The sequence below is a fragment of the Bos indicus x Bos taurus genome, chromosome 11 (assembly GCF_003369695.1).
Source record: "Bos indicus x Bos taurus breed Angus x Brahman F1 hybrid chromosome 11, Bos_hybrid_MaternalHap_v2.0, whole genome shotgun sequence".
NCBI lineage: Eukaryota > Metazoa > Chordata > Mammalia > Artiodactyla > Bovidae > Bos > Bos indicus x Bos taurus.
In genome coordinates this window covers 5,168,923-5,195,713 of record NC_040086.1, presented here as the reverse complement: position 1 = coordinate 5,195,713, position 26,791 = coordinate 5,168,923, and the positions used below count along the sequence as shown (strand labels likewise).

The window sequence follows — 26,791 nt, the reverse complement described above, 5'->3', positions numbered from 1 at the left end:
GGGCCGGGCCGGGCCGCCGCGAGGGCGGGAGGAGGGGCGGGCGCGGGGCGGGCGGGGTGGAGGGGAGGAGGAGGAGGCGGCGGCGGCGGCGGCGATCGCGCCGCTCTCTGCGGTGTGTGCCTGCGCGAGCCGGCGAGCGGGTGAGTGCGCTGGCCGCCGCCAGCCGCCCGGCCGGCCCCGAGGCGGGAGGGGGGCGCCGGGAGCCCCGAGCCGGGGGCGGGCGGCGGGAGGGCGGCGGCCCCTCCGGCGCGGCCGGGATGCACCTTGAGCGGCGCCTTTCGTTGCAGCGCGCGGGCGGCCCGATCCTCGGCGGCGGCGGCGACGGCGGCGACGGCGGCGGCGGCGCTGACACCTCCCACCATGGACAGCTTCGACTTAGCCCTGCTCCAGGAATGGGACCTCGAGTCGCTGTGGTGAGTCCCTGTGCCCGCCGCTTGGGCGGGCGCGAGCGGCGAGGGGAGACTGTGGCGGCCCGCGCGCCCTCACCTGGGTCGGGGGTTCGGGCGACCAGCCACCGTGGGGGCGGGGAGGGTCCGGGGCGCCCGCCGCGCCGGCCCCTTCCCGTCTCCCCCAGGGGGAGGCCTGGCCGCCCGCTTGTCTTCTCGGCCCCCTTTCCCGTCTCCTCCCCACGGTGCTGTCGGCCCGCATCCCGGGGGCCGGTGATCTGGGGAGCCAGGGGCAGAGCGCAGCCTTGATAATGCACCGATTTCTAGAATGTGTCACTAGTGCCGGGGATCCACCCCTCGGTTCCCCCACCCCGCCCCCGCACCTCTCACCTCCCTTCCCTCCATTTGCGCACCCCGTCGTTCACATCAGCGACCCCCTGGAGTTGAGGCTGCTGCCAAGTGCCCTTAGAGGATGCTCCAGCCTCCCGCCTGTCTGCGCCGGGTCCTGGCGGTCACATCCTTTCTATCTCTCCCACCCACTCCCACCCGAGACAGAAAGTGAACCCGAGGGCAGTGGGGCGAGTGCTTCTCCGTGCGGGAATTCCGGAGGCCCTGGCCTTGGGAGACTCATTTCCTCGAGGTTCGCAATCCCTTTGGGCTCTTTCTTCACACCTCGCCTGGCCACACTCCTCCTGTCCCAGCTCCAGCCCACTGGCGCCCCGTGTGTCCCTTTATTCCGCGCTGACGGCTCGCAGCTTGGGGAGCGGGCGGCCTGGCGGTAGCCCTCGGGGTTCTGTGGCTCCGGCTCCTCACATTGCGGAGCTGCTGTAGGTAAAGCGCCGCTGGAAACAGTTTAATTCTAGTTTCGGGTGTGTTAAAAATCCCATTGGCTGCTTCCACATCCCTCTTATCCACCGCCTCCCCCCATCTCCTAAATGTTTCCAACCAGCCCTATTCAGGTGGTAAAATTACTGCCTGCATATTCCTGGAGGAACTTGTGTTATGTTTAATATTTACGGAATGAACATCTGTGGAACAAGCATATTAACTGCATTCTGTTCTGCCTCTGGAAATCGCTTATTGTAGAGCTGAGGTTTGGTTCCCCCCACCCCTCCCTTTTCTTCTTTAATTCAGTAAAGAGTTCACATGTGTCTAAAACTGCAAGTGGTGTGCACATGAATATGCAGTGTGCAATTTTAAAGCTAAACTGCTATTTGATTTATAGATCATATAGATGATTTGTGGATATGTGTATGTTTCCCTTGCTTCATGCTTCCAGTGACTGCTCTGTCTAAAACCAGGTGTAACAAACTAAACTGGACACAAAGCTAGTCCATTAGCAAACAGTTTCTTATAAAAGATGTGAGGATCAGCAAGTGCAGCTTGCTCTGCATAATGCTGGCACCTATAAAATACACAAGGATGGGCCCTAATGTAATAAAAGTTTTATATATTACACTGGAAACTTCAAAGAGTCAGTGTAAAAAGAATATGAAACATGTTATTACTCTATAAAAGTCGCTAATTACTGTGTTGTTGCTTCTGGGGTTTATTTCAGTCTTTCATTTATAGATACTTATTACTTTACAGGTTTACACTTTGAAATGTTGGTTTCTGGCACAAATTCAGTAGGTTTGGAGATAGAAATTGTGCTTGACTTTTGTTTTTAAAAGGCAGTTTTTCAGTCAAAGGAAAGAACTTTTTGTTTTGGTGGGTTTTTAGGCTTCTTGTCTGCTTGCTGACTCAAAACTGAAGCCCCCTTACGACTCTTACAAGGGATATTTTGAAATTATCAGTCATAATCTGTGACTTTTCCAGCACATGCCTAAGCTCTTTTTTCCTCTGCATCTTTAGTTTCTGGCTGAGTTACCTGGAGCACAGTTCCACAAAAAATGTCTGTTGAATTGACTTGAAATTTACATTAGCTACAGTACTTTTATTATTTAAAAAAATTAAAAAATAAGCGTTTTTTTTTTTTTTTTAAGTTGCTGTACATGCAGTCAGAGTTTAATCAATTCATCAGTTTCTCTTTGGCTTATGAAACTGTGCAGGCTTTCTTGATTAAAACATAGTAGAACACTTTGGCTTGATTGAGGGAGCATTTCTAGTTTGCAGAGGCAGAAGTTACATCTTCTAAGAGCTTATATATTTCTGATCAGTTAAAGCGAAACCAAACTCCTTAAGTATACATTTCTAACATGGAATGGACGCTATTTTCTAACTCAGTTTTCTGGTTCACTTTTACGTTTTTCTGTTTTTAAGTTTATGGTTTACTTTTACGCTTATAGGGGACCCCAAATAACTAACATTTGAGTACTTTCTGTGGGTCAAAACATTTTCATATCCATTGTTTCCTTACTTGAATCTCATAACAGTCCCAGAAGTGGTAAGTGGTAGCAGTCCCATTCTACAGATAAGGAAGTAGAGGCCTTGAACTGTAGAATGACTTTACTGAGACCATAAAACAAATGACAGCCGAATTTTTAAACTAACATTTAACAGACACTTAGCCAGACACGCTGTAAGTACAATGCACATACTTAGCATCTTTAAACTCTATTCTAAGTACATTACATGGCTTAGCTCATTTAATTTTCACGACAACCTTAGGGAACAACCAAGTACTGTTTGTTTTTTTTTTTTCCCCAAGTACTGTTTTTATTCCCAGTTTACAGATTGGGAAATTGAGGGTTGGGAAGATTAGCTGACCTGCCCAAGGTCACACATGTAGAAGTGGAGGAGCCATGTTTGAACCAAGCATTAATTTCAAAGCTCAACTTTTCTCATTTTAAATCCAGTGTATTTTCTAAAGTATTACAGATGTATTCCCATTTTATGAGGGCAGGTCTGGAATTTATTACAAAACAAAATCTTGATGAAGATTCTGGTATAATATTAAAGAAAGGGAAGATCAGATCCCTTAATTATATTAATTTAAAATTAAAGATTTGAAAACAAAATACCTTGATTTAGGAAATTACATCTGCTGCCCTATTTGAATTAGCTTATAAAATGTATATAAATTTAAAATAGAGACCACTAAAAATTTCTTTCTTTAATCCCTTTTAGGAAAACACTATTATTTGGGGGCGGGGCGGGAGCGGAGAAGGTACTAAGGCAAAAGAGAATGGGATTTTAACAATGTTTTCACTGCTGGACATCATTTTCCAATAAAACAAATTTGAGATTATTAGTTGTGACTGTGCTTTGAACCTGAGCTAGCTTAGTCTAGTGGTCACTGAAAGCATCCCCAAATGACTATAGAGACAATATGAACTAAAGAGCTCAGTATTGTTGAATTTGATCTCCTCTGCTTCCTTGCACACCCTTTCCCCTCCTCCCCTCCCCTCCAGAAACCCCCATTCTTTTTTTTCAAGGTGGGGGGAGGGTGGAAATTTTGAACCTGAATCATCCAGATAGCAGTTTCAGTTTTTCTTTTCAGCCATACCTTAAAGTTGAGAAGGGCTGCCCTTATTCCCACTTCTACTTCCCATTTCTGGTTTGAAGCAGGAGTGGAGAGTTTGGAGCAGGTGAAGGCATGCATCCTGTGCCCAGCTCCCTAGCTTCATTCTTAGAGCTGAGTCCCTGAAGAGCTGGGGATTCAGTAAGTTTACAGGGACAGATGCCTAGAGGAGCCGAGCCCCTTCTCAAACTCCATCTCTGTCCCCTTCGTCCCCTCTTCTTCCAATTCTCCACAAGCTTTTGATCAGCTGCTGGGCATGTACGCCATTCCTCAGGGCCTTTAAAATAAAGACCATCCCTTTGAATGGCGTAACAGTTGCTTTCATTTATTCACTTAACACATTGTATTGATCACCTCTTAAAGACAAGAGCTCGTGCTGGTTACCACAGGGAATGCAGAGAAGAGTAAAGCGTGAGTTGTGCGTGTTATTGTCTAGTGGAGATGAGACAAGTACACATGTATAAAAGGAAGGCTTCCACACTGGTGATCCCGAAGTGAAAGAAACCATATTTGGGACCAGGGTGGGTGGGTGGTGGAGGAGGGAAAGAGGAAAAATCGAGTTTTTTAAAAAAGGCTTCCGTGGAAAAGGTGGCCTTTGAACTAAGCCTTGAAAGATGAATGGGATTTTTACAGACGGTGGGGGTGGGGTATTGAGAGGACATAGCGGCATCTTGGGCAAAGAAAGAACTGGAACAAAGGCTTTCATGGTGTCTCTGAAAGATGCTTTTATGAGTCATGGTGGAATTACCTATACCAGATATTTCAAAGATTCAGAACTCTGTAATCATGAGGTGCTTTCAGTGACCGAGATAAGCTTTCCACAGTGAACTCAAGTCAAAATTGTATCTAATCTCCCTTAAATATAGACACATGTTACTTACTGGGGAGAAAGTCTGTTGGAATAAAATAGTAAATATTCAGCTTCCTCTCTCCTACTCCTCTGACGCATAGCCTCACATGGCCCAGAATCCATTTCTTTGGGTTCCAGTAGGCATTCTACTTTATATTCTTTGCAAGTGGAACCTTTGAAGTTGTAACAAATGGATCATATCATACTCATCAGCTTGTTCAGTGAGCATTCACAGAGCATTAGGCAGCCTCTAGGTTAGGTGTCAGAGAACAGTTGCTTTCAAAGGTTTTCTACCATGACTCACAGTAGCAAGTATGTTTAACGATTGCAACCCACCACATCATTTGTGTGCACACAGACTCATAACTGAAACTAGTGTCACAAATAACACTTGCCCGCGTTATGGGAGATGTACTTTGGTATTTTATATTCTATTTTTTAAAAATTCCTTATCCATGGGTTGAAACCTGTACTTTAGGAGGGGAAAAAAAAAAACAAAAACCAAAACCCTACTGTAGTAATTCAAAGGAAAGTGGATTTGTACGGAACTTGAAGGAGAATAAGCCATCCAGATCAGGATTTGCTATAGGAAGAAGCTGAGGCTGCCCTTTTGAGGGGGAGGCAGGTTTCCTTGGTGGCTCCACCGTCAAGAACTCGCCTGCCAAAGCAGAGACTTGAGTTCTATCCCTGGGTCAATAAGATCCCCTGGGTTGAGAAGGAAATGGCAGCCCTCTCCAGTATTCTTGCCTGGGAAATCCCAAGGACAGAGGAGCCTGGGGGCTACAATCCATGGGGTCACAAAAGAGTCGGACACAAAGAAGCGACTGAGCAACGCCAAGGGTAGGGGAAGAGACCTTTAGGGCAGAGGCGCCTGTGAAAGGCATCCTGGAGAAGTGGACTTGCAGAAGGAGAAGGGGAAAGGGAGGAAAGTCCATGTGGAGGGAAGGTTGTGACTAGAAATAAGGAGGGAATAAAGCTTGGAGCTTGTTGGATGAAGTTATTAACTATTAATAACTCATCTGGGGATGGACTGCACCCCTGTAGGCGGACAGGGAGCCAAGCGGAGGAGCCACTAACCTCGTAGTCTCCATGTCGAAGGCTTCCCAGGAGCGCCAGCGGGCCTGTTTGGTTGTCTTAAAAATCAATCACCTTCTATCAGGCCTCCTTAGGCTCCCCCCATGAAGGGTCAGAAAGCGGCCCCTCATTCCTGATCTTGACCCTCAGCCCTTTCCTCTAGCTCCAACAAAGCAAGCATTTTCAGGCCTATCCCCATTCCTTCTGTACAGTTGGAAGCAGTTTACCAGAAGGAGAGGCGAAACTGGTACCCAGCACCTCCACTGGGCGTGGCCTGAGCCCTGGGCGTGCTGGAGCCCATTGGTCCAGAGCAGTCCTGTTGGCTGCGCTCCTTCTCATTGGCCGAAGGTGGAGGATGATTGTCTGCGGGGCCCATCATCGGCCCAGAGCACGCATGCACAGAGCGTGGAAAAGGGCCTCCCCAGGTGCGGGGATGAGAAAGTTTACAGCAGAGTGGCTGCCAGGGCCAGGGCAGGAGGGCTGCGCCCTTGAAGGGGCTGGTGGCCAGTAAGAGGTGGGAATCAGAGCAGTGCTGAGCGCAGGGAGCTGAGGGGTGCATCCCTTTGTGGTTCCGTGAGTGGTGTATCTTGGAGGGTGGGGTGGTGGGGAGATGGCTTAATTCAGGGCGCTGAAGCTAAGGACCCAGGTTCTCAAACTGGGTGTCAGGATAATGGGGAGGATGCGCACTGGATGTGCAGACGAGCTTTAACCAAGGGTTTTAACCAAGTGCCTTTTGATGACGATGAAAATGAATTTTGTGTGTGAGGAAATGATTCCTTCCTGTGTTCCAGATTCTCTTCTGTGAAAATGTAGGAGGGTTATAAAATGCTAAAAGTCTATTTCGGGAGAATGTCCTTGTGAACCAGAATGGATCTAATCAATGGCACTTTAAATTTAGCAACTTGAACGAGGCCCTTTGGCATAATTTTGGTTAAAATAACAGTCAAATTAAGAAAAAAAACCTCCCTAAAAATGAAATGCAGGAATTTGTTTTTTTTTGGGGGGGGGAGGGGTGGTAGGATAAAGCTTTGGTGGCAAAATCAGGGCCATAAAAGATGATTTTAATATCATTTAATGATAACATAATGTTTCCTTGTTTTGTTTTAGAGTGGAACCCATAAAACTTATTTTAGTGTTGCCTTTTCTCTTTTGTTTGGGAATTTAATTGAGGTTTCTGAATTCAGCTGGCTCCAGTCTTGCTTTCTGTTTGGCCCTGGGCAGCTCAAGATCTTTCTCATTTCCTATTCTCAGTCTTGTTTAATCACTTATAAAATGACGGCACTTATACCGGCCTACCTCATAAGATTGTGATGTTAAGTAATGAAAGTGTCAATTGCTTTGTGAATGCCAAACGCAGTTCTTTTATACCCTTTACTTCCTTCAAAATGTCTCTTTATCATAAACAGGGAAGGATACAGAAAGGTCATGTTGGATCAGGTCATCCATCTGGTGCAGAGTTCTGTCCCTGGCAGTAGGACCCAGGGACCTTTTTGAGTAGAGGTCAGTAGATTTTCTTAGTTGTACATCATGGTTGAGCAGACAGATATGTCCTTACTTACAGTTGTACTAGTAACGTGTAGATATATTAACCATTACATAATCTTTGATGTTTAACTGAGAATGTATTGAATTACCACCCATTACATCAAATGACTTCATTTGGCTCTGTGGGTCTCATTAAATTATGTCAGGCTAATCATAATTTAGTTTCAGTAAAAACAAAATAACACAGTTATACCAGGATGAGAGGGTACCACACTATCCGAGGAGCTTAATGGGTTTTAGTCTATGGAAACAAAATACCTGGGGACGTGAAATACCTGGGGATGTGAAATACCTGGGGACATGATAGGGGCTCTGAGTGCTCCCAGGTATTTCACTGGGTTGTCCAAGGATGTCATTAAGGTCAGTGGGTGTGAGTGACAAGGCTGTCTCAGAGAGTGTCGATGACCTGTCCCTAGGAGGCTGAGACCCCCTGCCAGGGACTTTGTAGAAAGAGTTTCCAGAGTAAGTGGACTGGCAGCAGGAAGTTATCTCTGAGTCCTTCCAGCGTCACAATTCTATGATCATTCCTATCTCATGCAAGCAGGAATCAAAGAGCCATAGTCATTAATTGTGTTCACTTGTGTATTTTACCCTTTGCAATTTCTCTACTCACATGTGGAGAAGGGCGTGGAGGGTACTTAGGCTTCTTCACATTAATTTCTTCCCAGGAGGCTCGTTGTTAGCTGCAGTAAACAACAGTGACTGTAATTTGGTGACCACACGCACATAGCAACTCAATGTAGAGCTATGTGCTTAACTTGAACTGAAACAATTTTATTTTTCCTTTTCTTATGGACAGGAAATTAGTTTCTGAAAATCCTCTGGAGGTTGTAATAGGAGTCTGTTAGTCTTAGGTAAATTTTTCTTGTCATACCGGCACTGTTTACCTGAGTTATGAAGTGACAGACCAAATTTTCTGTCAGGTTCATGGAAATGATAATTAGTAACCTGGCAGTTTAGATAGAAAAAGGCTTTATTCTAGCTAATCATCAGCAGTTCTGGGGAAATAATCTGTCTACTTTTGTTTTAGAATTTCAAGATATATTTATTTTTCTATAAAATGTATCTTGAGGAAGAAAAGACTTAGGTTAGAAAATAGTTTTGAAGTACAAAGGTCCATATACTTACCTATCACTCAGGCCAGCGCTGCTCAGGCTCCCTGCATCTAGATAACTTGTATCTTGATAAAACATAGATTCTGATTTAATAGGTGCAGGGCAGGGTTGTTACCGTTGTTCGGTCACTCAGTCGTGTCTTGACGCTTTGGGACCCCCTGGACTGCAGCACACCAGGTTTCCCTGGTAGGGTTATGAGTCTGCAATTTTAATCAGCTCCCAGATAGAACTGCTGGTCCTTAGACCAAACCTTGAGTAGCAAGAAGTAAAAGAATAAACATTCCTTTGAAAAGAAGCTCTTAACAAATTTTGCATCATCTTTTTGTTTTGAGAAGGCTCTGCATAATAGCGTTACGGTTCCACAGTGCTGGGAGGTTACATTTTGATGCAGCATTTATTTTATTTTCGTGAATCTTCCTAATACAATTTTGATGAGTGAGGGGGTGGTTAATTGTATCCTAGTGGGGATATAGTGGGAAATAAACATAAAAACCTAAGTAAACAAAGTTTATAATAAATGGGCTAATCACTTTTTATAGCTTTACAGTTCTTGTCAGCCCTTCAGAGACAGAGGCCTTCTGCATTAAGAGCCAGCGCTTAGAGTGACTGGATTTAGAATTTTACAAATACTCTGTGTTTCGCAGGAATCTCACAAACGTTCCTGTAGGTGCCCAGGACTCAGACCAAATGGTCCCATTCTCTTTACGAAGAAGCTAGGGGTAGGGTGGTGCAGGGAGGTGGCCGTGATGGGGGAGGGGGTAACTATTTGCAGAATTACTGCACTACCCTGTGGCCATAGCTGCAAACTGCACCTCTCCCAGTGTCCTAAAAGAAATCACAGCTCAGCTCCAGGTGGAACCCATGGTGGGCTCAGAGCCTCTGGGGGGACCGTCCCTTGCTCAGCAGAGTGCCCGAGTCCATTAGGCAGTCAGACTTAGCTGCTGTTTAGCCATGTTTAATTTCCAGTCCTGTTTCATTAGAAAAATAAGTGCAGATGAGACTGATTATGTGAGTAAATACAGCACAGTTGACTTTGAGTGTACTGTGAGCTTGGCGGGAAATTTATTTACTTTATCTTCTTAATGAGGGTTTGTGTGCATGCACACACATACACACACACAGATTTTCGTTCTCTGAGATAGGCATGGAAGACTGTAGCTGATAGGAGCACGCCAGATTGGGCTTCAGCAATTGTGACTATTTCAGATTTGGAAGACAGAGCTGACTTTTCAGGAATGATAGTGACTAGTTTAAATTGTGCAGCCTGGAGACACGTGTGACCCCCTCAGAGGAAGTGCTTACCTTTGCTTTTAGCCTGTTGTTTGGGGCAGCACTTTGTGTTTGTGCTTTCAGTGGCTGGAATATTGCCTTCTACCTCATAATCCAGTGTTATCCAATTGCATTTAACCATTTCCTGTAGTAGGCAACATTAGAGTCTGTGTAACTTCTTCAGATAGGGACTAAGTGAGAGGGAAACAGCTGCCCCAGGCGTGGAGACAGATCAGACCCAGCAGAAGGAAGCAGGGGTTTGGTTATTGCTTTGATTTATACTGTTATCATCAAATTAATGTATTTTCTCTCACTTTGGAGAAAACATTATTTAATGACTATCAATAATGATACAGATAACGGGGTAGCCAGGTGATTTGCACAGCTTCCCCAGTCAAGGAGGGGAGGCTCTGAGTTAGTGGTTTGCTGTGTTGGGCCCTAAGTGGAAACAGTGACAGATTTTATTTTCTTGGGCTCCAAAATCACTGTGAGTGGTGACTGCAGCCACAAAATTAGAAGATGCTTGCCCTTTGGAAGAAAAGCTATGACAAACCTAGGCAGCATGTTAAAAAGCAGAGACATTACTTTGGCAACAAAGGTCTGTATACTCAAAGCTACAGTTTTTCCAGTAGTCATGTACAGATATGAGAGTTGGATGATAATGAAGGCTGAGCAAGAAGAATTGATGCTTTCAAATTTTGGTGCTGGAGAAGACCCTTGAGAGTCCCTTGGACTGCAAGGAGATCAAAGCAGTCAATCCTAAGGAAATCAATCCTGAACACACATTGGAAGGGCTGATGCTGAAGCTCTAATACTTTGGCCACCTGATGTGAAGAGCTGACTCATTAGAAAAGACGCTGATGCTGGGAGAGATTGAAGGCAGGAGAAGGGGGCAAGAGAAGATGAGATGGTTGGGTGGCCTCACCGACTCAATGGTGATGAGCAATTCCAGGCGATAGTGAAGGACAGGAAAGCCTGGCATGCTGCAGTCCATGGGGTCGCAAAGAGTCTGAAATGTCTTACTGACTGAACGACAAACAACAACAGCAAGAAGAAACACCAAGCTGTCCCTTTGGAATAGAAAAAAGCAATTGATAGTGGTCAGCTAAATTCTGAACTTTGGCTATGTAATTCAGAATTGGGGCTTGACTGACGAGATAGGCTGGCCTGTCTCTGCAGTTCACTGAAATAGACGCTCAGGATCCGGAATGGGTTGGTCCATCCACTTTCTGAAATGTGCCACTTACCCCTCTTGTGGTCCACAGCAGCAGTGGAAATGAGGATTCCTTGGAGGGAGGATGTAACTTTAGAGACCCTCTGAGCCAAGTATGTAAGCTGTCTGTCATCCTGAGGGAGCAGGCTGTAGCATCAGCAGTGATGGGGAAACCATACCTCTTCAACAACCTCCGTATGTTAACAGTGCTCACTCTTTGGTGGAAAATTGAACAGGTAATAGTTGTATGGCTGTGTTGTATGGCTGGGTGTGGAAGTTCAGCATGAAGCCTTTGCCTGGCTCCCATTGTCTGGGCTCATGTTGGGATGAGGAGGGAGCATCCATGCTATTCCCAAGCGCCATGATCATCTGCTGGTCATAATATTGGCGCTCAGGACAGATGTTGCCTGCAGAGGCTGCTGAGTCCTTCTCAGAATCACCTCCATGTGCCAGAGTGGGCGGCTCGGCTGGACTCTCCCGTTTGTGTGTGTGTGTGTGTGTGTGTGTGTGTTTTCATCAAAGGTAGATCCTTCCCCAGAATATGGTATGGCTTCTTCTGAGAACTAAATCGTTTAGGTGACTTTCCTTTAGAGTGTGTCTTTGTTTTTCAGTAAGTAGACTTTAATCTTTTAGTATGAGCAGAGTATCTGAGAAAAGTATCTTATGGGAAAGCAGTGAATTTTACATACCACTTTAGTCCCTGCCTCTCCCCTCCCACCCCGCAAGTTGAATGAAAACTTCAAGGCTGAGTTAACAAGTTCTGAATATGGAAATTAAATATTTATAGTAGAAAAAGAAAGTGTGGTAATTTCATTTCTACTATTTAGGTAGATAATTAGTTACATAAGTTGATTTCTATTCTTTTCTTTACTGTTATCCTTCAGCAGGATAAAAGTAATGTTTTAACATCCTGAAATAGTATATACAATAATCTAACACAATATGTATGCCTAAGCTGCTCTTCATATCTCTTTCTCTAGATTTACAGGTTTCTGGATTGAGATTATTAAGCCAGACACATTTTACCTTAAGCTTCAGATGGATTATTTCAAATAATCTCAGTAGGGTTTGTACCAGTTTTAATAGGGAACCCAGTGGAGTACATAAGAGAGTACCCTCTCCATTACGGAGTTTCGGGGAAGATTTCCTGGGGAAAGTGACACCCAGTTTGAGTTTTAAAGGATGAATTGGAGGTAGGCTAGGAGAAGAGGGTGCTGCAGGCGCAGTACCGTAAGTGAGGTCGACAGGTGCAGGGCGCTGTGTTGTGATGGTCGCTGTGACCAGTGCAGGGGGGTTGTGGGTCTGAAGCGTTCCAGGTAGGCAGCAGCAGGAGGGGAGGTTGGGTGCGGAGGGCCCCACATGGCATTTCAATGAGCTTAGACATTGTCCAGTAGGCCGGGGACTGCTGTGTGAGCAGGGGAGCAAAACGGCCCCGCTTATATTTTATTATTATTTCTAGAAGGCATTTGGCATGGGTGAGTCTGGGGGCCGTGATGGGCCATGTCTGGAGGATCAGGTCAGGCAGGAAGGACAGAGGGAAGAGGAGGACTAGAGAAGTCTGTAGGGAATTACACTGGAAATTTTGCTATTTGACTTGTTGGGGGAATAAGGGAGACTGGGCCGGGGGTGGGGGTGGGCAAAGGTGCTTTTAGGATGTTTGGCTTGTGTGATGAGGTAGGAGTATAGGAGGAGGAGCAAGCTGAGTGGGGGCGGATGGAGTGTTTGGATCTTAAAATGTTCCATTTGAAATCCCTGTGGACCATCCAGGTAGAGTTGCCTGGAGCAAGTTTGCTGTGAGGTAGTGACCTTTTGAAAGAAGGCAAGGACAAAATAAATATTTGGGAGTTATCGTTACATAGGTACTAGAGACAATCATGTGGTTGGACAGGATCACCTAGGAAGAGGGAGGGGAGAATATGTTAGCTGAGGACCCAGAGGAGCAGTGGGTTGGAAGGCAGTCTGGGCAGGAGGTTGAAGAAATGGTCAGAGAGATGGAAGCCTGGAGAGAATGGGGTTCATGGTTGCCTGCTTTGTTTTATGGAAGTATGGTTGATTTACAATGCTGTGTTAATTTCTGCTGTGCAGCAGAGTGATTCAGTTATACATATGTATATATTTGTGTTCATATTCTTTTCCATTATGGTCTGGCATACAATGTTGAATATAGTTCCCAGTGCTGTGCAACAGGACCTTGTGGTTTGAAACTGAAACTGTTAGTCGCTCAGTGGTGTCTGACTCTTTGCAGCCCTGGCCAGGCTCCCCTGTCCATGGGATTCTCCAGGCAGGAATACTGCGGTAGGTTGCTGTTGCCTTCTCCAGGGGATCTTCCTGACCTGGGCATTGAAGCCAGGTCTCCTGCATTGCAGGCAGATAGATTCTTTACCATCTGAGACACCTCGTGGTTTATCCCTCCTGTATATACTAGTTTGCATCTATTCCCACAATCCATCCCTCCCTCTCCCTGCCTGCCCCAGTGGGCAGCTGCTTTAGATGAGTCACCTAATGTGAGGAGGCTGGGGTGGTTTTTTGATTCGGAAGAAATTGGATGAGGCTAACTTGCCAGGAAAAATCAGTGGACTTTTCTCACGGTGAACTGTTGAACACGGATTATTAAAAATGTTTTCAAACAGACAAGACTGGCAAAGTCAGGTGCCCTGGGACGTTGCTCTGGCATTTAACAGCAGGATCTCCTTTGAAGGGTGCTCATCAGCCTATTTGGCCTTGGGGTTTCTTAGTTTTTCTTCATAAGGAAGTGTGGTGAGCCCTTTACATGTGCGGTGTCTCAGTTAATCTTCCTAACCTGTGAGGCCAGTTCTGTTATTCCCAATTTGATAGAGAAGGAAACAGTACCTTGCCCAACGCGCCACAGCCAGTGCAGGCGGAGCTGGGGGTTTAGCCCAGGTGGTCTGGCTCCAAGGTCCTTCCTTGTGGCCATCATCCTATCAGAAGTTATCTCAGTATCTCTTAATGACAGGCTTATAGGGTATGGGTTCTGAGGTCCCTTCTGACGTTATTTGTAATTAGTATGTGTGTGCATATACACGTGTGTGTGTGGTCTCCAACAGGTACAATAAGGTATATATAGAGAAACATCTTGAGATTTACTTTCAGCTTTTTAATTCAGGATGAATAATATACTGTGTCCAATTATTGTATATTTCAAATAAATATAATTCTAATCAAACAGGCTTTCCTGTGCTAGGATTGTCTGAAATTCTTTGTCATTTTAGGTACGGCTCTTTTTGTCAGCATTTCAAACACATAAAAACTTTGTATCCTCGTAAAACCACTAATTTGACAAGTTTTATGGACGAAGAAAATGGTCACAACTGTTCACCCCACTTGGTCCAATCTACCCCAACACCTAAATGTAATTTTATTAATAACAGTAATGATGCAGCAGACAAATTAGTCAAACTACCTTATGAAAGTAATTTGAAACTGAGTAAGTGATTTTTTTTCATGCAGAGTTTCTTGCAGTTTCTTCTTAGTTTCTACATAAAGACAGACTGTCTCTTCAAGCTCTGTTACTGCTTCTATAAAAAGTGTTACCTTGATGACATAGAAAGGGTAAATAGGCTTAATTTGTGTCACAAGATATTTGGGTGAAGTAAAGTTAATAGATTCTTGGCATAAGGAATTGTGACATGTTGAAACAGGTGACAAAAATAACTTTGAATGCCTCCTTTACAAAATCCTTGAATAAGACAGTTTAAATTTTAAGGAAAAAAATCTGCTTGGCTGATAAAATTCCAGAACACTGCCATTTGATAATGGGAAGGGCAGAGGTTTGGAGCCAGCCTGTGGTGGGTTCTGACTATGCCATTTACAAAGTGTACTACCTTGGACTAGTAACCTAACTTCTCTGTTTCCTAACCTCAGTTTCCTCATGTATAAAACAGGCAATAATGCCTATGCAACTGATTTGCTATGCAGATTAAATAAGATAATATAGCCCAGCACACAGTAGGTCCTCAAGAAGTGGTAACTTTATTATTCATTCTTTTTGCCCGTCTCATGGTTGCTTAATTTTTTTTTTTACTTAATGTTTTGATTAGCAATTGTTTTCAATGATTGTATCCATTCTGTGGCTGAAAAGATACTTAGAAGCATTTATGTGAGTCAGTTTGTATCTTAATTTTTAGCTGATATCTTCTCCTTGCCCCAAAGGTCTGTGCTTGTGTTTATCTGGTGACCGCAGAACACAGTCTTAGAAGATGGTCTAATGCTTTTTTCTCTTGAGGGCAAGGATTTCTTTTTCTGGCTCCTCAGTGCTAATATTAAACTTTATGAGTCCTGTGCATTGTGAGTGCTAAGAACTACCTGTTTTAAACATTTATTATATGTGTTTAGTTAAGATAGAGAACAATTAAAACCGGAACTTCAAAATTGGTGAAGCAATTATATTATTGTTCAGTTGAGGTGGACTTTGGAGCAATGACTATGGATAGCCCAAATGGCAACATTTATATTCTTTTCTGTCAGTACAAACTGCGATCATTATTTCAGATGGATATCTCTACCCTGACCTCATATCTCTACTTCGGTCCATACCCATATGCTTGCTCCCCAGTCTTCGGTCATAGAATGACCCCAGATTCTCCAATGGGATGACTGTTCCTTGTGGTCTTGGTACAGTGACGTGAAGTCATGTAGCCCTCATTTCTATAGACTCTAGATTTCCCTGCTTTCTAGTCTCTTGATTTCCTTCTTCTTTCATCTCTGCATTAATCACTGATGTAGAACGTGGGATAGCTTTACATCATATTGCTGGATCCTGGCAAACCTGGAGATGAGTCATGAAGTATTTCTTTCATACTGAAATGTGAAATCAACCTCCCCTAGGAGTTGTTTATGACATCTCTTAGGTTTATCTCCCTATAGGTAAGTTAAATTGGTGAAGCAGGTTAAATGTTCAGGCTGCAATTTGTATCAGCAGGCTTTTGTCAGGTGATGCTCTGGTAACGTACACCCCCCAGATCCCTGGCTTATAGTTGCAGATTGTTGTTCTTATCTGTGTTACATGGCAGGTGAAGGCCAGCTGTGCACTGGTGTCTTTTCATTTCCAGACCCAGCCTGACAGAGTGCACTCTTCTGAAGTATGCCATCCTCTCCATAGAGGGGACAGAGACCTTTTGCTGGATGTGGAGTCTGTCATATGGCTCCCATGTCATTGGCTTAATAAGTTGAAAGGTCAAGCCTGACATCAGTTGGAAGGGAAACTATCCTTCTTTTCCAAAGCAGTACTGCAGGTCACATGCCAGTCAGCAGGGATCCATGTTCTCTTAAAGGGAGGGTGATGAAAAAGTGGAAAGTGGAATAGTCTACTATGTAACTAGTCAATGTGTATCTGTGTGTGTGTGTGTGTATGTGTGCATGTGTATGCATACGTGCATGCTTAGTCGCTCATTCGCTCTTTGCAACCCCATGGACTGTAGCCTGCAGGCTCATCTGTCCATGGAATTTTCCAGGCAAGAATACTGGAGTGGGTTGCCATTTCCTTCTCCAGAGGATCTTCCAGACCTAGGGATAGAGCCTGCATCTCTTACGTCTCCTGCATTGGCAGGCAGGTTCTTTACCACTGCACTGGGGAAGTCATATGTATATGTGTGTTATATATATATATATATGTATGTATGTATGTACGTATGTAGACTTCCCTGGTGGCTCAGTGGGAAAGAATCTGCCCGCAATGCAGGAAACACAGGTTCGATCCCTGGGTCGGGAAGATCCCCTGCAGGAGAGTATGGTGACCCACTCCAGCACTCTTGCCTGGAGAATCCCATGGATAGAGGAGCCTGGTGGGCTGCAGTGCATAGGGTTGCAGAGTCAGACAGGACTGAAGCAACTAAGCAGCAGCATCATGTATGTAGGTATAAATGTAGGTATAAAATACACATATATATGTGTGTATATAGTTAATCAGTGTTTTTAGATTAAAGAAAAATGGAAAGATTCAAAAAAGAGTTTATAGAACTGTCTGGTACATATTCTTTTATATTATAGAAGATTTCTGTCTTTTGGCCTGTGGTTTTCTTTTTACTGGCATTTATCATCTCTTTTGAGTTTTCACTTTGGAAAAAAGGGACAGGTGATAAACCCCAGTGAGATGTTTTCATCCAGAGGTCCAAAGCTTCTGTGTTACAGACTTATAACATTAGGGAAATTGTTTTTAAAAATATGTGTTTATTTAAACTTTCATCTCTAAATAATTTGCCTCCACCATGTAGAAAAGAATACTGTTATTCAATTACTGTGTCCTGATTTGTAAATTAAATAACTTGACTTTGCTTGCCACTAAGTATAATCAAGTTGTAAATGAGGAGCAAAATCCATATACCTTGGAAGGGAATCAGGCAATAAATTATCTGCTTTACAGAAAAAGTCTCGTTAATGCCTTCTTTAACTGAAGCTTTACATATAGCTTGAACCTAGTTTTGATGTTTGAAAAAAATGTAAGTGACAAAAGAAGATGTGTGAACCACAAGTACCTGGGGAGTGATAAATAACCGTTGATGGGAATTAATGAGTGTGTGTTTACTGGGGTCCTAGAGTAGAGGGGATGAAGGGAATTTCCTGGGTCTTCACAGGATTTCTCAGCATAGCCATAGCCCAGCTCACTTTATTCCTTACGGGTTTTAGAATAGGCAGGGTCCATATTCAGATCTGTAGAAAAGAGCTAAATATAATGCTTTTCTGAAACATAGGACAACTCGCTATGTATTTTGGGGTTATGTTATGTAAGAAACATGTTCACTGTTATTGGAATAAGATGCTCTTCTACATTAATTCTAATGAAATTGAAGAGAGTCCGCACCAATATTGTGATGTGCTTAATGGTGTTTAAAATCTCCAGGAGACTGGGCCAAAGTAAAAATATAAACTTTATAAGTGAAAATGTAGTCATTACTTTCAGTTTGTGTGAGCATCAAGATGCAATATTTTGAACCAATTACAACTGCTATATAGTACTTTGAAAAAGACCCATTAGAGAATTAAAACGTGAGCAAATTAGTGTTCTTTAATGGGCCTAGCAGAAGATCTTTGTTGCTTCAAAATCTTCTCTAATTCTCATCACTTAACCTTCTTGGCTATATAAGCCAAAGATTTTTCCTTTCACATTTTCTAGAACTGTGTGTATTCCAAGAAACATATCTCTTAAATAGCAGATAGTTGAAACATCTAATATAAACTCTGAATTTTATATGTCTGCATCTCAGATGGAGATGAATAAAAATAAAAGAGCAACCTTTTTAGTTGCCAGTAATTATATATTGATGAAAATATGGATGACTAATAATTTGTACTTTATTTTTTGTATCTGCAACTTTGCTGAATGTATTCATTAGTCTTGATAGTTGGGTAGTGGTGTGTATGTGTGCATGTACATATGTATTCCTTTGAATTTTATATATGCAAGATCAGCTCATTTGCAAATAGAGATAGTTTTGCTTTTTCCTTTTCAATCTGAATGTCTTTTATTTCTTGTTTGATTGATCTGTTGGAACCCCCAGTACAAAGTTGAATACCAGTGGTGAGAATGGATATTCTAGACTTGTTCCTGATCTTAGGGGGAAAACTTTCATTCATGTGCTATTCATTATGATGTTGTGGGTTTTCATAGATGTCTTTTTTATCAGGTTGAGGAAGTTTCTTTCTGCTCCTAGTTCGTTGAATGTTATTATCATGAAAGTGTTTCATTTTGTCAAAGGCTTTTTCTGCATCTATTGATCTGATCATGTGAATTTTGTCCTTTATTGTGTAAATGTGATTTATTACATTGACTAATTTTGTATGTTGAACCAACCTCACATTCCCAAAATATGTCACATTGTCATGATATATAATTCTTTTGTACCTTGCTGGACTCCTTTTACTAGAAATTTTGTTGAATTATTTAAAAATACAGACATTTGTCAGCTTCTTTTTTATTATTACAAGCTCATGAACACTTGGGGAGAAAAATGTTGATACATGACTCCTTAATGGGAATATGGAAGTTTCATTTCTGCTCATACTCTTAATGACTGCCCTTTGAGTGATAATCAAATTTCAACATATGCCTACCTGAGTACTCACATTCAGAAACTTTTATATGATGGTTATCTAAAGAGCTTTACCTCGAAACTTGCTTAAGAAATTCCCACACCATGTTCTTTCTTGCCTGACACATTCAGAGTTTAGGTCCTGACCTTGTGAAAGTCACTCAGTTTTGTTTGTTTGTTTTTGGTCTGAATTCTTTTGTTTTTTTTTAAATTTGAGTTAAAAATTTTTTTACAATGTTGTGTTGATTTCTGCCATGCAACAATGCAAATCATCCATAACTATACATACATCCCCGTCCTCTCCAGTCTCCCTCACTTCCTCCATCCCATCCTTCCAGGTCATCACAGAGCACAAGGCTGGGCTCCCTGCTACACAGCACCTTCTCCCCAGCTGCCCAGCTTATGCCTGATAGTGTATATATGTTGATACTACTTTCTCCACTCTCTCCCTCCCCCACTGAGCTTTGTTTTCTAATCAGGAAATAGGAATATGAGAAGCAAGTGAAACATATGATGTGAATGTGCTCTTAAGATATTATGTGATGTTAAGATAGAATTATTTGTATTTGCTTAGGTATGTAAGTGTAATTACCTAGCAGTGGGTTCACGAACTCAGATACCTTCAGGGACCAAGAAGATGCAGGAATTGTCTGCACGTGCTAAGTTGCTTTAGTTGAGTCAGACTTTTTGTGACCCTGTGGACTATAACTCGCCAGGCTCCTTTGTCCATAGTATTCTCCAGGCAAGACTGTACTGGAGTGGGTTGCCATGCCCTCCTCCAGGGGACCTTCCTGATCCAGGGATCAAACCCGCGTCTCTTACGCGTCCTGCATTGGTCGGTGGGTTCTTTACCACTAGCACCAGCTGGGAAGCCCCAAGGAGAATTGTCTGAAACAATTACATAATTAGACGCGATGCGGCCTGTGGCCAGTTGAATGCTCTGACACCTTGTTTCAGTACCTTCAAATTTAAAATAAAATGAAGGAGACAAGCCAACCCCCCACTGACCTGGCCAGACATCACACATCTTCTTCCTCGGTGGGATTCCTGGTATAGCGAGTCATTAAGAGAGTGTGAACCCTGGGTGTCTGGTTCTAGCTCCACCGTGGAGAAGTTTCATAACCTCTCTGTTTTATTTTTTCATTTGTAAAAATGCAGATAATGTACACCTTGACTGCTCCAAGGGCTGTTGTGAGAGGCTGAAATGAAATAACATGTGAAAAGGACCTGAAAATGACTGTTGTTTATATCGTTGTTGTTTAGTTGCTAAGTTGTGACCATCTCTCTGTTACACCATGGACTGTATGTAGCCTGCCAGTCTCCTCTGTCTGTGGGATTCTCCACGCAGTAATACTGGAGTGGGTTGCCAAGGGGTCTTCCTGATCCAGCAGTTGAACCCGTGTTCCCTTCATCGGCAGGTGGATTCTTTACCACTGAGCCACCTGCGATTAAGGCTACATAAATGTGAGGACAATTGTTTTTTTCTGCTTCTGTAAATCTTAGCTTTTCAACAGAGATACTCTTCTTGTTAAGAAGATTCCATAGCCACACATTGGAAAACTCCGAAAGGCCAGCTAGTAAAGTCCCCTTTCAATAGTATAAGTTTGGTAACAGATGCAAAGCCTGTTTGATGTATTTGCTGGATTTGAATGGTTACCTGCATTTTCCTCTTGACATTGCAGTAAAAAGAACTATGGTCTTGTTTATCTCACCATTACTTTCTCTTAGATATGTGAACACTTTCGACAGTACCAGCAATATGGCTCATAATTCTCATAAACCAGAGATGGAATCTGTAAGCATCTTCTGTGGTTTCCTTAACAAATAGACAGAAAGTCAGAACTTAAGCTTTCTTGGTTTTCTGGTGTTTGGAAGAGTGATTTCTGTAGTTTGTGGATGGTGGTAAATCAAGTGCCAATATCTTGAAGCCTCTGTGGGAGGTTCTTCTGATGCCCGATCTAACTTGTGGATCAGACTCTGCACAAGATTTGCCTGGCCAGAGCAGCGTCTGTCTCCTCAATCGGCAGGGCATTGTCATAGGAGCTCATGATTACACTTATTGAACTGTGCACGAAACACTCAGAAGAGGTCATGTGGTCTCTACTCTGAAAAACATGAAGTCTGGTTGGAGAGAAACCAGTGTCCATGAAGTAGCTCTAGAAGCTAGACTCCTAGACTGTTAGGTCCGCGTGGATGGAGACTTGGGGTCATCTCTGCAGCCCGGTTTCCTCGTTGTACAGTGAGGAGCACCGTGCCCAAAACACCGTGTTAATATCCACGGTGAGTCCAGGAGTTCTTAAATCTAGCTGCTTCCCAGAATCACCTGACATTCAGAGTCTCTAGGGTCGGGGACCAGGGATTTGTACTGGCTTATGAAAAACCCACAGTCTCAGGCGATTCTGGCATAGCCAGTCTGCTGCATGGATTTGGGAATGGAAATGGTCCAGCTGGGAGTGGTTTTGGAGTTTAAGGTATAGAAATCTCAGTGAGAGGCCAAAGGCCCTGATGGAGAACTTGCATGTTTGCGGTCAAGGGATAGGAGAGCTGTTAGGGGAGAGTGTGGAGTTGGGAACTGGCGTGGCTAAGGTGATGAGAAAGATGTTTACATCAGACCAGCCTCTTGTATGGAAAGGGGTTGAAGGGGAGTTCATACCTTTGCTCTGACAAAGAGCTATGACAGGCTCAAGACATTCTGATGTCACTTTGACTTGTGTGTGTGTAAGGTTTTAAGAAGGTATTTGATTGCATTACAAGTAATTCTGCAAACCTGAATTCATTGTATTTGACTAAGCATAATTTTTTAGGTTTATCATTAGTGTCATGCTTAACACAGGTGTCATTTGGTATCGATGGGAGGTTGATTCCAGGACCCCTGAGGATGCCAAAATCCACCGATGCTCAAATCCCTTCTACAAAATGGCATAGCAGGTCGGCCTCCACATCTGCAAGCTCCATATCCAAGGATCCCCGGTTGGCTGAATGCTGCTTCTGCGGAACTGTGGATACTGAGGGCCACCTGTGTCTTCCGGGCCTTCCCCAAATTGGTTTTAGAGTAACACTGATAATTTTGTGTGTTGGTTGCTGTATCTATTGGTCATAAAGTAATTGATATGCACTATGCTAATAAACGTGCATAAAGAAGCATGCTCTGGACCAGTAGTGAAAACACGAGCATTCATAAACTATCCTTTGTTGAAAATAATTTTGTGTCCTCAAGAAAGTGAGTTATCTTGATGACATTTTAAATATTACTTTATCGACACAAATCTTTCATAATAAATTAATGTGTCTAACCATTGGAAAAGACTCTGATGCTGGGAGGGATTGGGGGCAGGAGGAGACGGGGATGACAGAGGATGAGATGGCTGGATGGCATCACTGACTCGATGGATGTGAGTCTGAGTGAACTCCGGGAGTTGGTGATGGACAGGGAGGCCTGGTGTGCTGCAATTTGTGGGGTTGCAAAGAGTCGTACACGACTGAGCGACTGAACTGAACTGAACTGAACCAGTATGCGTAGTGAGACACTGATTCCCTTTTTTGTAAAAAAAAAAAAAAAAAAAATCTGTCCACTGTATATTTACATACCATTTATAGCTATGTTCATTTCACTGTCAAAATATTGAGCATATATATATATTTTGTATTGAAACTATTCCCCTGGTGTGTGAGTCTGTGAAAGGCAGGAACCGCCTACTGACGTTGGAGAGCATTGCTCTGAATCAGGTGGTCTGAGTCCCCCACCCTCCCGGGGCCACTGCTACTCAATGGCCATGGATGACTATTTTGTCAATTGTGAACTCTTGAAAAAAAGTATACCCACCACAAAGGATCGCTGTCCGTGTTAAATGAGTTCATAGGTATAAACTGTTTTGAGGTTATCTAGTTAATGGCCCTCCTTGCACACCGGAAGAATCTGGGGCTTATTCCAAGAGCTCGTTCAAGGTCACTGGGAAGCTAGAATCTCAACCAGAACCCAGACACCTGACTCCCAGGCAAAGAGAGAAGACAGTCCATTCTCTCTGCAGCACGCTCTTCAGTGTCTGTCACATGTTCTGACTGCCCCCCCCCCACATTTCGCTCTCTTTCTCTGTCTCCCCTACCGTCATCTCTTTCTCTCTGCTTGTCCTCACCCCACTCTTCCTCTCTTAGCCTTGAAACCTGGAGGTTAGGGAACCCCCCCCCACACCCCCGCACCCTGCCAACATCACATGTGCATTTTTTTCTTTTTTCCTTTTTTTCCTGAGAAGAGAGCCTCCAGCTTTCAGCAGACTCCAGAGGCATCTGTGACCCCCCTTTCCACGAGGGTGGACATGGCCCTGGCAGCGGCCGTTTTCCACCCTGAGCAGAAGCTGAGCTGGCGCTCAGAGAAGTGGCTGTATTCCTCTGTTAGTGTTTCCAGATGCAGAAGAGAGAGGGAGGCTTGGCCAAGCTGCTTGCCGGGTGAAAATGATTGCATCCTGAAGGCACAGCTGAGGCTTTTCTGAACTGTCTGAACAGGCAGGAGGCTTGGCGTTACACAGCTGGGCCAGAGGGACAGCGTGGGCTGTGGAGAGTCAGCCAGGAAGGACTCCGAGCCTGTGTGGGCCTCGCTTCACCTGCCACTTCCTAAGGACACGACGGGAGTCTGCTGCCTTCGATTTGCCTTAATTGCAAAAGTTGATTACGTAGACGTTTTCATAGTGTAGGCCTAACTCGTCAAAGAAAAACGCTGGTGTTCTGTGACTAAAAGAAAATTAAGGAGACCAGTATTGTGCATAAGGACTCAGGAATTCAAATGCATTGTTATAGAGCCATTTTATAAGACTGCATATCACCCTGTTTCCTAAGGGCTTTTCAAGTGTTAATTGGAGCCTGAGTTAATCCTGAAGGTCACTCACTCAATGATAAAGTCATGACCAAATAGCTTCCCGTGTCACTTTGAGAGTGATCATGCAGCCCTTGATGTTTTTCCCTCCACGATGTAGTATTCAAATTTGTCACACGGCAGCTTTCTCATAACTGATGGTGAGGCACTTTTTATTGGCTGTGGCAAGATCAAGGACTTTTTAATATAGTCTGGCTGGACACCAAGAGTACAGAAGCGATCCATTTCTCCCCTGGCAGTTGGGGAAGACAAGTTTATGTTGGGGGCATTGAGTTAGCCATGGAGGGCTTTATCAGGATGACATTCTTTTGCCAAGTATGTGTGATAAAGCTGGGGTTAGACTTGGGGAATTTGGACATTGCCTATATTTAGAACCTAGAAACCAGCATGGGGTGGTCCAGTCATTGTGCTTTAGTCAGTGTCCGTCACGGTTCTGCTAGAATTAGCCAATTTAAGCATCGATGATGATGCTGTCCTCTTGTCGCTTCTGAAGTGTGTCTGTTCATTCATTCATTTCATATTTCAACACATCTTAATTTTTCCTGACATTGTGTTTACTTTTAGGACGACCTGAACCATTTTTGATGAGAAAGACTCATAATGAAAAAGCAAAGTTAAGAAAACATTAGAGTGTTTATACTTAGGCTAAACTTTCTTAAAGAGCTTTTCAGGGAACCAGATATTAAAATTAACTGAATGAAGGAGAGAAATGTCAATAGGAACTTTTCTTTAATAATAATAATAAAACAGCCCATACACAAGAGCTTTCTGTGTGGTTCCATCTCATTTTTACCTCCAGTAGACATAATTTCTCTACAGAGACTGCCTGTTGACCATTACGGGAGCACATTTGGTTCACAAGAGACCACATGTGGGCTTTACTTCTGGCTATGCCCATGGTTAGCATCTGATTTTTAATTTCCATATCTATAAAGTGGGCATGCTATTACTGTCCCATCTTAAGCGAATTAAATGAGTGAATTCTGACGGTTAACCCAGGACAGAGACTTACACTTAGCACTCAGTAAATCGTAACTCTTTTCCCCGAAAAGATTCAGTGCATCTGAAGGAGCAGAGGTGAGTCTGAGTCAGTTGCTGGGGCCGCATCCTGTTCAGGGCCCCCCTGCTTTCCTTTCCTTTGAGAATCTAGAACACACAGCTCCTGGGCCAGGCGAGTGGAGGAGAGAGCAGGCCGAGGAGAGGCAGGGAGGCAGAGCAGGGTGTGGAGATGAAGCAGAACCTGTCTGGGGTTGGGGTGGGGGGGCTCACCAGGTAAGCAGGTGGGGGTTTCATGCTTTTCCAGCTCTGTTCCACATGGCTTCCAGAACTTTCTTCCTTGTCTTCAGATCTGAATGAAGGGGAGAGAATAGCTTTTACAAATCCACTTCCTGAAATTTGGAAGCCACTTCATGGTTAGACAGAAAACAGGTCTCTGTATCAAGGTCTTTTCATCCATTTCACCATAACCACCCTACCTCCCGAGGGCTATTTTTCTCATTGTGTTTGTGGATGGTGGGCTTGGCCCCTCCTGCAGTGGGACACCCAGGAGCTTGGGGTCTTGTCTGTACTGCTCTCTGACTTCTGTCTAGGCAGTCTTGTTGGTTTTGGGGCCCCGCTTTTCCATGGCTTCCACGTGGCTCCCAGGTCTCTCCTGTCACCTGGCTTTTTAGCCACCTCCTTAATCCTGATTGTCCTCCATGGTGGCTCACATGGTAAAGAATATTTGTGCAGTGCAGGAGACCTGGGTTCGATCCCTGGATCTGGAAGAGCCCCTGGAGAAGGGAATGGCTACCCACTCCTGGAGTATTCTTGCCTGGGGAATTCCATGGACAGAGGAGCCTAGTGGACTATATAGTCCATGGGATTGCGAAGAGTCAGACATGGCTGAGCAACTAACAAAACACAACCGTTAACCCTGATTGCAAACTTCTGGGTACCTCCCCACCTAGCTCTACTCCTGGCCCGGCAAAGGCCCCGCCTGGGTTCCCAGCCTTGCCTCGACTGTCCTCCTGGGTTTCCACACCCGTTCAAAGGCCTTCTGTTTTGGAGACATGCAGAGTTCACTGAGCAGGTCCTCTGGGAGCACCCTGGGACCCTCTGTGGTTTCCTAGAGACAAAGGTGGGTGAGCCAGGCTGATAGGCTCGGCTTCACCCAAGCGCTGTCACAGGCCAGTTAGCTGTGCTTGGAGGGCACTCATACTCTCCGTCTTGACAGCTGGCGCAGCGGGACCCGGAGGCGCTAACTTCATACCTAAATGTTGCAGCTGGCGAGTGGTGGCACCAGGGGTGCTTCCTAGTTCTCTGTGACAGGCACAGAGCTTTGCTTCCCTTTGTCCCCAGAGGAGGAAACAGCGCTCTTCAGCCCTCAAGTAGAGATTTGACTGAGAAGCGACCCACATTGTACTGATTCTTAATCTGTGTGATTGACCATGTAGCCCAAACAATACAGAATTTTCCCTTCAAGGAGAAGATCTGAGGCAAACCCTGTTAGGACTTGGTGCATGCCTATGCTTTTTTTCCCCCATAGTTTTACCTCTTTTTTTTTTTTTTGGGTGATAGAACCTTCCTTCTTCTCCTTCCTGGCTCCTTCCTCCATCCCCTTCTTTATGATCTGAGATGGTTGGCTTTACTTTTGCTTCTTGTCTCTGGTTTCGGAACAGTGATGTACAAGAGGGTTGACCCATCTCCAGAGAGCTTTTTAAAGCTCAGACCCTGCATAATAATCTAAAGGAAAATAAAGCCCTCAAAATGAACTGTAGTCATGTTTTAATTAGAAGAAATATATTGGGTTGGTCAGAACATTTGTTTGGGTTTTGCCATAACAGCTTATGTGAATGAACTTTTTAGCCAACCCAATGTTCTTTGACAGAGCCAAACAAACTTATGATAAACTTGCAGGAAATACTTTGCCAGTAGCAATGAATAATGGTAACAAGAGCATCACTAAGGGCATCTCATCCACAC

General features: G+C 44.1%; 1 protein-coding gene across 1 annotated transcript in view; it reads left to right on the top strand.

Moving 5' to 3' along the window:
- The first annotated feature begins 276 nt into the window (after positions 1 to 276).
- The window catches only part of AFF3 (AF4/FMR2 family member 3), a 582,836-nt gene continuing 556,321 nt past the window's right edge, over positions 277 to 26,791 (top strand). Inside the window, exon 1 of the mRNA XM_027554698.1 lies at positions 277 to 413. Within this exon, the coding sequence (XP_027410499.1) occupies positions 361 to 413 (53 nt within the window). The 5' untranslated portion in view covers positions 277 to 360. The remainder of the gene's footprint in view (positions 414 to 26,791) is intronic.